At 36.8% G+C, this 14,267-nt stretch overlaps 1 protein-coding gene and 1 long non-coding RNA gene across 2 annotated transcripts in view; one reads left to right on the top strand and one right to left on the bottom strand.

Annotated features, from left to right (window-relative positions):
* The window catches only part of LOC136360476 (uncharacterized), a 254,845-nt gene that overhangs the window by 90,960 nt on the left and 149,618 nt on the right, over positions 1 to 14,267 (top strand). The gene's annotated exons all lie outside the window — the stretch shown is intronic.
* The window catches only part of TNKS (tankyrase), a 126,508-nt gene that overhangs the window by 27,303 nt on the left and 84,938 nt on the right, over positions 1 to 14,267 (bottom strand). Inside the window, 5 exon segments of the mRNA XM_066317746.1 lie at positions 7,528 to 7,606; positions 7,698 to 7,789; positions 10,261 to 10,382; positions 12,394 to 12,580; positions 13,082 to 13,148. Of these exon segments, the coding sequence (XP_066173843.1) occupies positions 7,528 to 7,606; positions 7,698 to 7,789; positions 10,261 to 10,382; positions 12,394 to 12,580; positions 13,082 to 13,148 (547 nt within the window).

Below are 14,267 nucleotides of genomic sequence, written 5' to 3'. Positions count from 1 at the left end.
AGATTGCAGGCTGTGAACTGCATGCATAATAAACTTTGTTACTGTATAAAACCCACCTTTTTACCTTCTCAAAATCTTTGTGGTGAAAGCAAACAAAGGTTTTGCTTGTTATTTCTCACCTAAAATGTAACATGAAAACTCTACTACCCTTCCATGAAACCAGTGAAAAAGCATTTTGGTTAAGACACATATTCTATAGCTAAATGAAATTTAACTAAAACTAAATTAAATTAACTATGCAAAGACCTACTACCAGATAGCATAAAAAATTAAGAAAAATACCTGAAATAGTGCAATATCAAGTCACAAAGAAGAACAAAGAGCAACCAAAAAAATAAAGAGGCGTGTGATTCAATACTGTCTGAAATTGTTTTACAGACTGATAGAGCAGAAACTTCTCAGATCACAAACCTCTCTTGCAGCAAGATGGACAGGAGAAAAGGTCTGCTTTCTTCTAACTGTGCTCAGCTCATGCCACTCTAATGGGATTGCCCTAAAAGTTTTGTTTCAAATAAAAAACTTACTGCTATCATAAATATTAACTAGATGCTGAATGTCCCAAATCTCTCATTTTGTTCAGATGATGATCCTCATCTGTTTCAGGACACCGGATACCTTTCACCACTGATAAGGGCACAGAGGTAAGCAGAACTCTGGGGCTACACATGTTTAGTGATGGTAAAGGCAGAATGAAATGAAATTTGTGGATTCTCAAACTAGCTGATAACACGCTGTTCATCCAAAGAAGAAAATCATAAGTAATGTATTCTTTAATACTGAATTGCTGTGTTAAACAGGCCTGTGCTGAAAAAACCGTAGAAATAACAGCAGCAAGGCATTCACTGTGCACAACTTGATACTATGTCCCTGGAAAAATGTTAATATTCATTTGAAAAGAACACTGTCAGAGTCATCAGAGCCATCATCTCATATGTCTTATCCAGGTCTCCTTTCACCTCTAAACCATTATCTTTCCCAACAATCAATTATTCTGGTAGAAGAACATCAGCCATCTGAAGAAATACCTGCTTACTTCTGAGACAAAAAGGGCTGCAGCTGAGAAGGATGCATACACCAAATGCAGCTGCTCTTTATCTCAGGAGCAGAGTTAAGCTTTGCAGGACAATTTCACTGGGTATATGTTCACTTTGGGCAGATCTTCTCCCACCAATAATGCACCACTTCTCTAAAGGCAACCAAAGAATACACTCCAATAAGGCTTAAAGCAAGAGGACTTACTTTGAAATGAAAAATCAACTTAAGCACTACAAACTAAAATAGAAAACTGAGATTTAAGTTTAAGAAAGTCTTATAAAAATAAGACCTGGTAAGACATATGCCTGTGGTAAATGATGTTCAATACCAGGTCCAAAACCACTTGTCTTTTCCAATTCAAAGCTGAAGTCTAAACTCCGTTTGACAAAATGTGAAATATGCAAGATGTACTGCATTAACTGTGCCTTGAGTAGCCAGATTGTTACAGCTGCATTTATTAAAAAAAAAGATAAATATCAATCTGGTCCCCTTTATAAGCAGTCTGAAATTGGAAGGCTGTAGCTCTGAATTATCTTTCAGATAAGTTTTCTGCAAAGAGTTAAAAACAACAGGTTTGAAAGCTTTTATTCCACAGTGCACTGGCTCTAGATCCAATTTCTTCACCTTTTAGCATGAAAGCAGTAATTCCACTGCTTAAAATACAATGTAAAAGCAGAATAGTTATCAATTGAAGAGTTTTTAAATAAGGGTTTTCAGAGAAAGATACTGTCCTATGCAGTATTTCCCAATGCAGACTTCCTTCTGTTCTTTCCTCTGTCTCCCTTAATTTCCTTTCCTCCATCCTGAACAGACGCAGTAGAGAAATGGAGATGGTGACATATCATCAGAGGCTACTGAGATTTCCCCCTCCCTCACTGCTGCTCTCTTGGAGCAGTGTACACAGTTACAGCACTATTCTCTTGGCTGCCAGGCACTTGTGGCAGCTCAACAGCTCGGATCTGTTCAAGAAACATTTTTCCAAGACTTCATAATCATAACGGCTTTCTATCAAGATCAAATACCCTAAGTATCTCTCCTGCTCCTTGACACGACAAAGAGCAGCACAAAAAGCAACAGCTTCCAAGCACTGCAATTTTCTCTGCGAAATCTTTCTAAAAGATTTACATTCTAAAAATCACGTGTGAAACTTGTGCTCTGCCAGCAGTTCTGTATCACAGTATCCTTCCCCGCAAGTGTTCTAACTGCTCTCCTCCTGCATTAATTCTGAAGACAAGCCTGCAGTATGTCTTGTGTCTTGTTGTCTAACAATAAACATAGGAGTGAAGAAGCATTGGTGACAATTTCAAGCTCAGTCAGCAGAAAAAAGCAGGAAAAAAAGGAGTCAGTTTCACTCTGAAAGCTCCTGTAGAAGCCAGTCAGATGTTCCACAATTACCTCTTCTGCATAAAAGCTAAGACTAAGATCAGGATGTCTGGATGTCTAAGCAGTGAGAAAAGGTGAACCAGTCAATCACAACAGACCATACAGTTCTTTATATTGTTAACCATCATAGGCTAGAATCTGCTAAATTTCTGAAAAGCAATTTAATTTTCCAATTCTTACTGTTCCCTGAGAAAATCATACCTCTCCCAGAAATGGTGGCAAGAAATGTGTTATACAAGATGGTTATTCAAAAACATTTCAGTTTGTTGTCTGGGTCTAGATAGATGGCGAAAATTTGCAAATCCATGATCATGAAAGGCTGGCAACATGCTACTCTACTGCACAGAAATAACTGTATTATGCAAAGATGCATAAAGGGAGATTCTCCCAGCAGAGCAGAATTAATTCATTTCTGCTACCATCACAAATAGGGACACTATCTCTGACATGACCTTATAAAGGCTCATTTTCTCTTGCAGAAGAATAGCTTTAACAGCATCCTTTAGAGGCATATCATAATTAAAGACCATTCATGACATCTCTGCACTTGCCCAAGATACCAGTGAACTTGCATGCTTGAAGGTCTTTCTTCCCAACCATCCTTCCAGTTCAGAAAATACTTTAATCCTTTACTTCTGCACTGCTGGAAAGCTGAGTATCTTTCTAAACACATTAATTTCCTACATGTCTACAAATTTGGACAAGAACTAAGCCAGACGAAATATTCAACTATCTAGAAATACAACAAAACAGGATGAAACTCACTTTTTCACTAGTTCACCACCTTCAAATTATTTTTAAATTAAGGATTTTGATCATCTTCAAAGATAAAACCATGGCATTTGAAGATTTGATCACAAGTCTAATAAAATTGTTTATGTTTGAGGATTCTTTGAAGATGCTCTGCTTTTATTTTTCATATGGTACTTTGAGAATATTCAACATCAAATAAGCAGTGGCGTGAAATGCTGTCTCACACAAACAGGGCAGGCAAACAAGAAAAAACTGGCATTTAAAACCACAAATATTTATGAACAACATTCTTGAAGCCAATTCTAAGAAATCCCAAGGTTTCACACCTGCTCTTTAAATTGACAATCAACTTCTGTAAACTCAAGTACCAAGCTAATAAAAACATCTTCCATGGAATGAGTGTCGCTTGGACATAACATTTTGATGCACAACTAATGTGCACACAAACCTCTTCACAGTTCAAATTAGGAACCCAGTCTGTACTGTCAGTAAGGGTCAGCAAGACACACCAAAAGAAGCAATTTATGTTTAACTGCTTGCCAGTAGGTCAATTCTTGCCAGTACAAATCACAGAATATTCTGAGTTGGAAGGGACCCATCCGGAGCATCAATGGGTCCTGTCTGCACGCCAAGAATCACTCCAGGTGCCTGAGAGCATTGTCCAAACACTTACTGAACTCCATCAGCTTTGGTGCTGTGACCACTTCCCTGGGAAGCCTGTTCCAGAGCCCAACCACCCTCTGGGTGAAGAACCTTTTCCTGACACCCAACCTAAGCCTCTCCTGACACAACCTCATGCTGTTCCCTCAGGTCCTGTCATTGGTCCCCAGAGTGAAGAGATCGATGTTCTCAGATGTTCTTTCTGTAAAACAGGTCTCAATCAAGCACAAGTTATTCAAGCAGTCCTTCACTGTTTATTATCATCTAACATACTTCAAATAGCAAATTTATACAGTGCTAAGATTGTGGATAATTAAATCCAGCTCCAAGACCACAGACCACCCCTTGTTCATCCCAAATTCCCAAAAGCAGTCTCAATCATGCTTTAGCCCTTTCCACAGAACAAGAAAAGGCTAGACATACATACTTCACTGTATGTGAACTCACTCTTGCTGTCTGACACACTTGCTCCTCATGAAAACAGAAGAATTTCCTATAAAATGCTAAAACAATCAAATTATTTTCTATCTACAGAACTTGATACGACTTTGTCTCCTAACACTATTATTGTTGGTTATTTTGTGGATCAATTGCCTGCTTTTTGTCAAAGAATTTCAGAAGAAGAAAGTTCTGCTTTCTTTGAAGCCCTAATTACACATCTTTTTCAAATTGTTACTCTCTCAGTAATCAATAGTGCTTTCCAGAAGGGAGATTAAAGGTGAATTTAACAGTACCTCTCCTTTGACAGAAGAAATGGCTACAAAGTAAAAAAACCCTACAGAGTAGGTGTCATCCATACACACTCCAGGAAGCATTTTATAGGAGATCACAGTGGAAATTTTTATTTTATTTTATAATGAAAAAAGAGAGTTTCATGGAAGAACTGAACATTATAAAATGGGGAAGGCTGCTTGGTGAATGGTTGTGGGATAATTTTATTTTACTATTTGCATTAATGATCTTGGCACAGGAGAATTGTAGTGAAGAACACAAATATAAAGTATTAACAAAATCAAGATTCTCTGTGCACTGCAAGATTACAGAAAGTATCTGAGTACTGTCTCATGTCTATTAAAAAGGCAAGTATGATCCCAGTATGCATCAGTCAGGCACTTACAAGAGAGGTACGGAAGTGCCATCATGGAAGGCAGGGTGGGAATGAATTATATTCTTCAAGATTTCCTCTGGTGCCAGTAAAGAGAAGGGTTTATAAGGATGAATAGGAAAATGCAACGTTCCCTTATGATGGAAGATTAAATGATTAAGTGTTTGAGGCTTTTAGCCTACCAAACAAAGGTTAAGAAGAATACCTTGCTGAAAGAAGCATCAAGTAAGAAGAGAGGTATTTAAAAAGCAGGAGGATGCAGTTCAAAGAACAAATTGATCTTCACTGGGAAGCTGCTATTGCAGGGAGACTAGATTCACCAGCTCATGAGAACCCTCTGTTGTAAAAAATACAACCAGAGATAATCAAAGAGCTTAATATATCTCATTATATCTTAGGAAGTAACTAAAATTCAAGAGACAAAAAGAGAGAACATGAAGGAAAAACTTCCAAACACACAACAAAAGAAAAACATCAAAACCTATATCGTGCTTCAGGAACGAAAGCTGCCATGTCACAACAGTCAGAAACAAAGAAATACCACTGTCAAGAGTATCTGATAAACCAAATGCCTACAGTCAAAGCATGAGCAAGAGGTCAAATGATAACATACAAGCAAGATAAACATTTTAGAGTGATTAAATATGCCTAGTTAACTAATACTCTTGAGCATATCCCATCTGAGAACTTCAAAGTGCCTCATAAAGCCTTAATGACCTACCTCTCATTAAAAATTATGGGTGCATTATTTACTGTTTTACAGCTAAGAAACTTCGGACACTGATCCACTGCAGTATGGAAATATGCTCTTAATATTAACTTTGATTAGTCTCCTGCCATGCACTTAAGTGCTTTGCCAGATCATAAATGTGAATGGCCTATTCTCAGAATAACATAGGATAAGGGATATGAATAAAGAATGAGGCTTAATGACCACTATGTATATTGCTGATGGGATAAACCACAGAACACATCACTCAGCGTCATTCTGTAGATAACTGTGAACCACTCAGCACCATTAGTCAGTTAATAAGTGACGCATGGATCACAATTTAGGAATCCCTGCTTCAGGAGATAAAAGAATTACAAGCTATCATCAGAACGTGCTACTGATGATAAACAAAAATGGGCCCATTCTAGTAAGGATGCCACTTTTGAGCTCACCCCTAACCTGACTACAACTGATATAGACTTTCAAGGGAGCACTAATTTAAATAACAAGCATACAGCAGCAGCACACAGAAGCTCCTTGTATTTCAAAGCAGGTAGTACTTCGGTATCAGTACATCTGAAACTCCAGCACGTCCAGTTCAGTGCCTACCCAAATACCATCAGTACTGAATTCCTCTGCAAAAGCAGATCCTCATTAAAGTCTATTCCTATATCAAAATGGATTTTTTTTACTTTCAGTGCATAGATATGCAACTAAGAGTGAATCTGAGAAAATAATAACCAATAGTTTAAATTACTATAATCAAGAACTTTGACCCTGCTTTTTTCCTTAGGCAAAACTGGGTAGTCGCCAGTGCATTAGGACTCTCAAACATGAACAACTCTGCCGTGGTATTGTTGTTAAGGTATTTTATGATGCCAATAAAGTACTTCCATAAGTGAATCAGAAATCTGGCAGTGAGCTCTCATACAGGGTTATAAATTAAAATTTATTGTTTCAAAACAAAACCACTTAACTGTGCATACAACTACATTGCTCATACCTCCTATCACAGCAAGAGTGACATTTGATCGTTACTACAGGCAATAACATAATACAACAGGTAAATAATTTGTAACAATGAATTCTTCATTTCCAGCTCTCTGAATGAAGAGGAAGACTTAAAAAGAGTAATCTGAGCCCCACTCAAAGCAAAAACAAGATCTTTTATATTTGAGCCAATGCAAAAAAAGTATCCATCAAGAAGAGTTTCTGAGAAAATTAAGTAGTGATGTATATCATTACCATGAAGAATAAGTTTGTTGCTAAAACTTTTAGAAAGATCATTCTGAAACACTTCTGAAAGATGGTTAGACCACATCCTAAATAAAGTTAGTTATACCCCTCTCTGCCTATAATAACCTGGTGAACAATGTGTTTCTAAGTAAGCTTCACCACAGGCTCACAACTTACTTAGGCTGGCACCTATCAATAGCTAAAGGGCACAGCAAAACCATCTGACCACAAGAATAACAACCAAGCAAGGGTTAAGGAATACTCAGCATTAGAATATTAAACTCAGTGTCAGTACCCTCAGCCATTGGATATTTTCAAGCCAACAAGATAAAGCAACACGAGGTACCTGGATAATCACATTTATTAGAAATTATATCAAGGTTCATTAAAAATAAAGGTAGACTCCTAAAGCCTGTATTCAGTTACTTGGAGGGAAGTAATTTTCAAATGGGAGTCCTGAGGATCCTGTACTTATTTCAGATAAAATACACTTCAAGGTTAACACAAGAAGCACAAAGCATACCTAATATCATATCTATCATATGATATTATATAACTATCATAAAAACTTACACAGTATATAATCAACATAACCATTCTTCTTGCCCTTTGTCTTAAATAAAATACATGCAAGTATATTTACCTTTGCTCCATGTTTATGCAGAACTTCCATGACATCATTATGAGCTTTTTCAGCTGCAACATGTAAAGGTGTCATGAAACTAGAGGAGGGGAAAAAAAAAGTGATGTATTAGTTTTGCATTCCTAATATGACAGAGGTCTTTGGAAAACTCAAACATTTCAGAAACCTACTCTTTGTTTTTCTCGTTTACATTAGCTCCCTTCCTGAGCAATAGTTCTGTAACTTGTTTCCTCTTCGGATGCACAGCAGCCACAGCACAGTGCTGCAAAAAAAAAGTAAATATAAAGCATATTTCAATCACAGAGATGATAAAGAACTTTAAAGACACATTACTTCATCCCTTAATTACTCTGCTAAAATCGGACTACAAAATTTACAAACAGAATTCATCATACTGAACAAAATACAGATTACTGATCAATGCTAAATTCTTCAACTCAGAAAAACAATTTTAATTTTAAAGCTATTGGTCACTTAGGAAAAAAGCAGTATGGTCCCAACTACATTAACTAGATATCAGGACAAACCTGACACATAATGAACAAAGGAGCGAAAGACAAAGAGTTTGAAACAGCCTAACTTCTTACAGAGGGTCTCCAAAGTGTTCTGTAAGGGTTCTGCTGCAGTTGTCAAATTGACAAGAGTTGAATGTCGCTTTGTTTCTTCTTCTGTGCCAATGTGTACTGACCTTGTTAATGGCCATTTGTGTCATGCACCAAACTACAGATTATGCAATATGCAAGCAAGCAACACGTTTCTCTTAGAGTATCTTTTTTCCCCTGCTATGATAAAGACACACCCTTCAAAGGGCTTCTCAATGCTCATGCCTGCCCTTGTGGGACCACATGGCCCTTTGCTAGGTGTAACTATTCTCCTGAATGTGGCTGGTATCTGTTGGTTTCTCCACAGTGGACCTATGAATGCATTCCTGAAGCCTGGAATTACCAGCATGGTTCCAGGTATGATTGAATACTCAGCTTTAAAATTAAGTCCAGAAATGCTCATTTCAAGTTTGGATATCTTAAGATAGCAGACTATAAGAAATAGGAGGAACTTTTGGATTTTTCTATTTGTATCTTTACCCACATTTTAAACCAGTAACCCATAAAAGGCAGAAAGTCTCCTGGAAGAGTTCTCCAACTTTCCAATAGCAAAACAATAGCCTTTACAATTAGACCCCCAAACCCAATGCTATTAGGTAGCACTAGTACCAATAATCATCTTTTGTCCAGTTTCAGTCTTCATTATGAAGTAACTTTCACTCAAGCTTCCACATGGCTGTTAATCAGCAGGGCACATCCAAATTTTGCAAAGGCAAGCTTTGTAAATAAACATTAAGATCAATTTTTGTTCTGAAGTGTGGCACCATTTTTAAGGCTTTGCAGATAACACCCTGGCTCTATTTTCTGCCTATATGATAAACAAGCCCTAAAACACAAAAATGCTGAAGTATTGCCAAACCTCAAAGCAATACTAAAACCTACGTTAGGTGCTTGCTTTGACCTTTTGGCTAATACAGCAGAGACCCCAGTGGCCCATGGAAGATACTATCATGCTTAAGGCAGGAATAGCTCAGTTAGATTACACACAACATCATCTGATCCTGGAAGCAAAGTCCTTTCATTTGAACTGGAGATGATTTGGAAATCTCATATATAGCAGCCAAAAACTGAAAAAATCACAGTCAGGCGCTTAGTGAACAGTGAACCAAATACATCAATAGAGCTAAAATATCCCATTTGGTCCAGCTGTCTCTGTAGAATCAGCAGGGGGAAAAGAGCAAAGAACATCACAGGACTATGAAGTGATCATTACACAGCTAAAGAGATGCCTCATAGCAGCAGCTGATAACACTCAGAAAGAAAAGGATAACATCATCCCAAATTTCATAGTGTCTTCGCATTCAGCCTATAAACCTCTCTTCCCTATCTTGCTTCTAACTTCAGGCGAGGATTCTGTGTCTAACTTCAGGCGAGGAAACAGAGCATATGGATACTTGGTACCCAACACACAATGTTCTGATCACAATCACAATGATTCCAACACTAAATATGCAGTTGCATTCTTGCAGCTGAGACCTGCCAATGGGAAAAAAATGTTCTATTGGAATAAAGTATCATAATTATAGTGGTTTTAATAATACCATCAGTCTCAGCTTTAAAGTCTTCACAACATCTGGAATACTGAGTGTGTTCTTTGCTTCCACTGCTTCTTTAAACCATTAAATAGGAGAAGGAAAGTCTCAAAAGAACCCTGTTTCTACAGCTAATGTGATATTGTCAGTACTATTCCAAACCTGTGAGACCCTGTGATAAACACCTATTTTCACCACAATTTTATGTATCCTATGAATAAAATTTGTAATCCAAATTTGCTCACATAAAACATGAAGGAAACTGGGCTACAGTAACAAAATTTAACCTCATAAAAACCACAGTACCAGACCAACAAAAAAAAGGTTTATAGAAAAAATGCAAGAGAAGTGAAAAATAAAAAGGTGAAGAGTGGCTGGAGAGCTTCTGTAACCTACCAGAAGGAAGGAAAAAAGTGATAAAATAAATTACATGATGTTTTTTCTATAATGGTGATTTTATTTTAGTATAGAAAGTGTTTAATGCCGAATTCTCAATCTCAGATGATGAATGTATTTTCATAGTGCAGAAATAAAACTCCTTGACTCCAGGCTACCAGCACATTCATCATAAAACAAATGGATTGACTGTACAATCTCACCAGTGCAGTCTCATGCGACTGTGGCTGCTTAAAATTAATGATCTCCAAAGCAAGTGTCTTTTTCACTTTGGCTAGGTCTGCCTCTCTGGCTGCTTGCAGTAGAGAGTGTCCTTTGAATTCATCTGTTAGAGGAAAAAGACACAATTAATATTCAGCAAGATGTCACATTTATAAATGTTATTGCAGAAAGACAGCGATACTCAATTAAGAGGAAAGAGGAGTGCTTCTACATGTCTTCTGGTGGCAGCTGACCTGGGACACAGAACATAAAAGAAGCTTTGCTGAAACCAAAGGGACATGCTAAAGGAGAGGGGAAGCTATTCCTTGAGTTAAATCCTTAGACATTTTCCCCCTTTTATCCTCCACTCGCTTGACATTAAATGCACATGTGACCTGTACATTACCCACATCTGTGTTCTAATAAGCACAATGCTATGAAATATTCTTAGGAAAATAAAGCATTACAATTACTTATCAAAAACTTTACTGTATTTGTATGATAAATAATTCACTGTAAAACTTAAGTGTATATATATAATTTCTATAAAATTATAAATAACAATAAAACCAACAATAATACATACATAAATTTTAAATATAAATACTAAACTATTTGTCTTAAAGAAAGCTAACTAGCTAAGTATTTGAAGCCAGTCTGCTCCAATGATGAAACAAGTTTTGACAACAGGTATATCTTTGCAAGTGCAGATGACTAAATTTGTTATTTCCAGATCTTTTTTAGCTCAGCAACTAGCATTCAATTAATCATGAATTGTTTCTCTTAAAATGTACAGACAAAAGGTAGGTTAGCAAAAATTATATCTGACCCTGGTAATTAGAAGAAAAATACCTCAATTTCAGTAAAAATATAAGTATGTTTGTTTCATAAGCAAGCTTGAAATCCTAAGTTTGCTAACAAGGGACTTTTTTCTCCCTCCTTTGTTTTAGTATCTGGTTTAAATTTCTTTGTAACCAAAGCATTACTCAAAGCACAAGTGCAAATAAATCTCGAAATAACAAACATAACATAACTGTATTCCCAAAGTATAACAGCAAAAAACTCAAGAACATAAAAAACATGAGATTTTTGGGATGCATATAGAAGCTATCCCAACAAGATACTGTCAAATTTGACATAATGCTCACAATTTGTTCACAAATTTCAGTGGATATTACTGAACATGAATCTTCCTTCACTGCTCTAGAGGAACTCTAAATACAGAAATAAACTGAAGTTTAAATTGTTGGGTTTTTTTTTTTTTTTTGGTTTTTTGTTTGTTGTTTGTTTTTTTTTGCCTGTTAATTTAAATAAATGCTAAATTAACCTTCCTCAGAGCCAGAAGCTTTAGCCCAGGGCTCAGGGTAGAGAAGTACCTAAAAGATACTAATGCCCTCCTCTTTTCTTCTAGACCAAAGCTTTCTGCTACATATGATCTCGCCATCTTCCCCTGCAAAGAATAGTGAGTAGACTAAAACCTGGCTAGCTGTGATTGTGAGTAGTGCAGGATCACATTATTAGTGTGTGGGGGCTTCTTCTATACTGGAAAGGTGAGACACAAACCCAAAAATTTATTTATAATTGAGAATCTAATTCTCAATAAGTTTCTTGTAACTTCATAATGCTCTGTTTCCATATATGTGTCATTTAATTATCTTTTACATTTTAGAAAAGTGAGGAAACAAATTGCCCAAAGAAGGAAAGCAAAGGCATACAAATTAAAATTAGAGTTGAAATATTGGTTTGTAAACAGCATAAGGTTTGCAAAGACTACAAAAGGAGGTGACGGAATTTCCATCTCCAAGGCTGCACACCAAACGTACCTACCTTCTGTAAGTTTCTAAATGAAATACAAAGCCTCAACATAGAGGCCCTTGTGTGACTCAACTGGATTTTAAACATAAAAAACCCCAAAGTCACTGATTCAGCAGAGCCTTAAGAATTCCAAATTTCAGAAAACCAGGCAATACGAAAAATGATGTATCAGAGGTACCTGCGCACTTCATAGCGCGCGGCACAGCTGCAGCTACTCTGCTGCTTTGCATCCACTTCTGAAGCTCGAGGAAGGTGGCCTAGAAGGAAAATAGCATCCCTTTCCACCCACCAACAAGTGTTTTCAGTCTGGAAACACTTACATGTCAGCCTCTCCCTGAGCTCAGGTGTTGGAGCCATGTCAACAGCACTCTTGCCATGGCAGTTGACCAGGGTGGGATCAGCACCGTGGCTCAGCAGGAGGGAGCACACCTCCACACGGTTCTTGGAAGCAGCCTCGTGCAACGGGGTGAATTGCCAGAGGTCCATAGCATTCACACAGGCACCATGCTAGCACAGCAAAAAATAGCCTTGGATTAGTAAGAAATCGCCTTCAACAACTAAAAAGCTTACAAATTTTCATTTTATTATAAAAATTGGTTCAAATCGCTCATGTATGAACACGCACACATAAAAATTTTAATTAAAAATACCAGCATATACAAAAATACGGTTGAATCTGCTAAAAAAACCCTGCAATTTCTGTATGAGCTAATTTTTCAAGAGAAAGGTTCAATTCTACTATCAGTCCAAAGAAATTACATAAAGAATAGGCCACATATGCTGTTCCAACAAACATCTAAAGTTGCAGGCTTCTGAAACAACAATACGATGTTTGAAACCAAACATTCAAAACATCAAAACAATAAGATGTTTTGAATGTTTGGTTTGTTAACTGGTTTGTTACCAGTAAGAAAAAAAAAATCTTACTTTTCAACTCCGATATGAACAGTTCATATCTCATCTAACACCTGTAAATCAACAGTAATTATCTTCCATCCTTTTGCTTACCTTAAGCAGCAGCTCTGTAACCTCATAGTGTCCATAAGAACATGCATTATGAAGAGGCACAAGACCGCTGCATGGAAGAAGGCAAATGACAAATTTTTTTAAAGCAGCATTTTTACAGGAGCAACAATTTTTTCCCTACTGAGATGAAAAGATCAAATTCAAGTTAAAATATTTAAGTAGTTAAGAACTTAAAAATTAGGATTTACAAACTAATGGGAAAATCTGATTTCCCCAAACAACACATTATTTAAGAGTGGCATTAACACTTGGGGTTTTCTTGCTTGGTTTTTGGAGGGGTTTTTTGTTGTGCGTTTTTTTTTGCCTTAACAGGCCACAGATGTTTAATCTACCATTAAGACTAGCATTAAGTGGCTTTGACATAATCTTTCTTGAAGCTATTAAGGATGGGGAAAAGTCCCATTCCACATTCAATTTCCTCAACAGTGTTCTGCTTCTGCCTAAACAGGAACTCATGTTTAAAATGCTATGTGAAAGGCAAAACTCCCCAGATAACACTAACGTAACTCCTGGGTATTTTATGAAGATGTACAAATATCCATGGAAAGCAGACTCAAACTGCTGCTCTAGACTGTGGAATGACCTGATTTTCCTTCATTTTTTACAGTACAACTTATTTAACTGTTCAAGATACTTCTAAGAGAGTGCCTGAAATTTTTGTAGAGCTGTATTACTGCAGGCCATACTTAAAAATGACACTAGCAAAATAAATAACAGGGATTTAGTCACAAGCACAAGATGTAATAAAAGTCATGCATTGAAAAGGAGATGTGAGATGGGCAATTACTGCAGAGAACAAAATGAGTTTAATTCAAGCCAAGCATGACAGGCTAGTTATGGCTCAACAAATCAGCACACATAATACATGAAAACCATAATTAACCCCATAATACCTATGAAAAATACAGGGGGTAATTCCCAGGACTGCAAAACTGACTTAGAGAGAATTAGGACAGCAAGTAATAAACAGCAATCAAATAAACTTAATTTTAAGGTGGTTGCTCTCAGAAGCATTTGTCACAGGAGAAGAAAATATGTTTGGGGGGAAAATTTCAGCCTGTTTTTTTCATCATTACTTTTCTTAATTAAAACTTATGGCTGCATGTGTGAGACAGAGAGAGACTATCCATTCTGCAGAGTACTCAAAAAACTTGTTCTCTTCCAAAAT

Source organism: Sylvia atricapilla, chromosome 4, assembly GCF_009819655.1.
Source record: "Sylvia atricapilla isolate bSylAtr1 chromosome 4, bSylAtr1.pri, whole genome shotgun sequence".
Taxonomy (NCBI): domain Eukaryota; kingdom Metazoa; phylum Chordata; class Aves; order Passeriformes; family Sylviidae; genus Sylvia; species Sylvia atricapilla.
The sequence above is the reverse complement of the archived record's forward strand: the minus strand, read 5'-3'. Positions and strand labels throughout refer to the sequence as shown.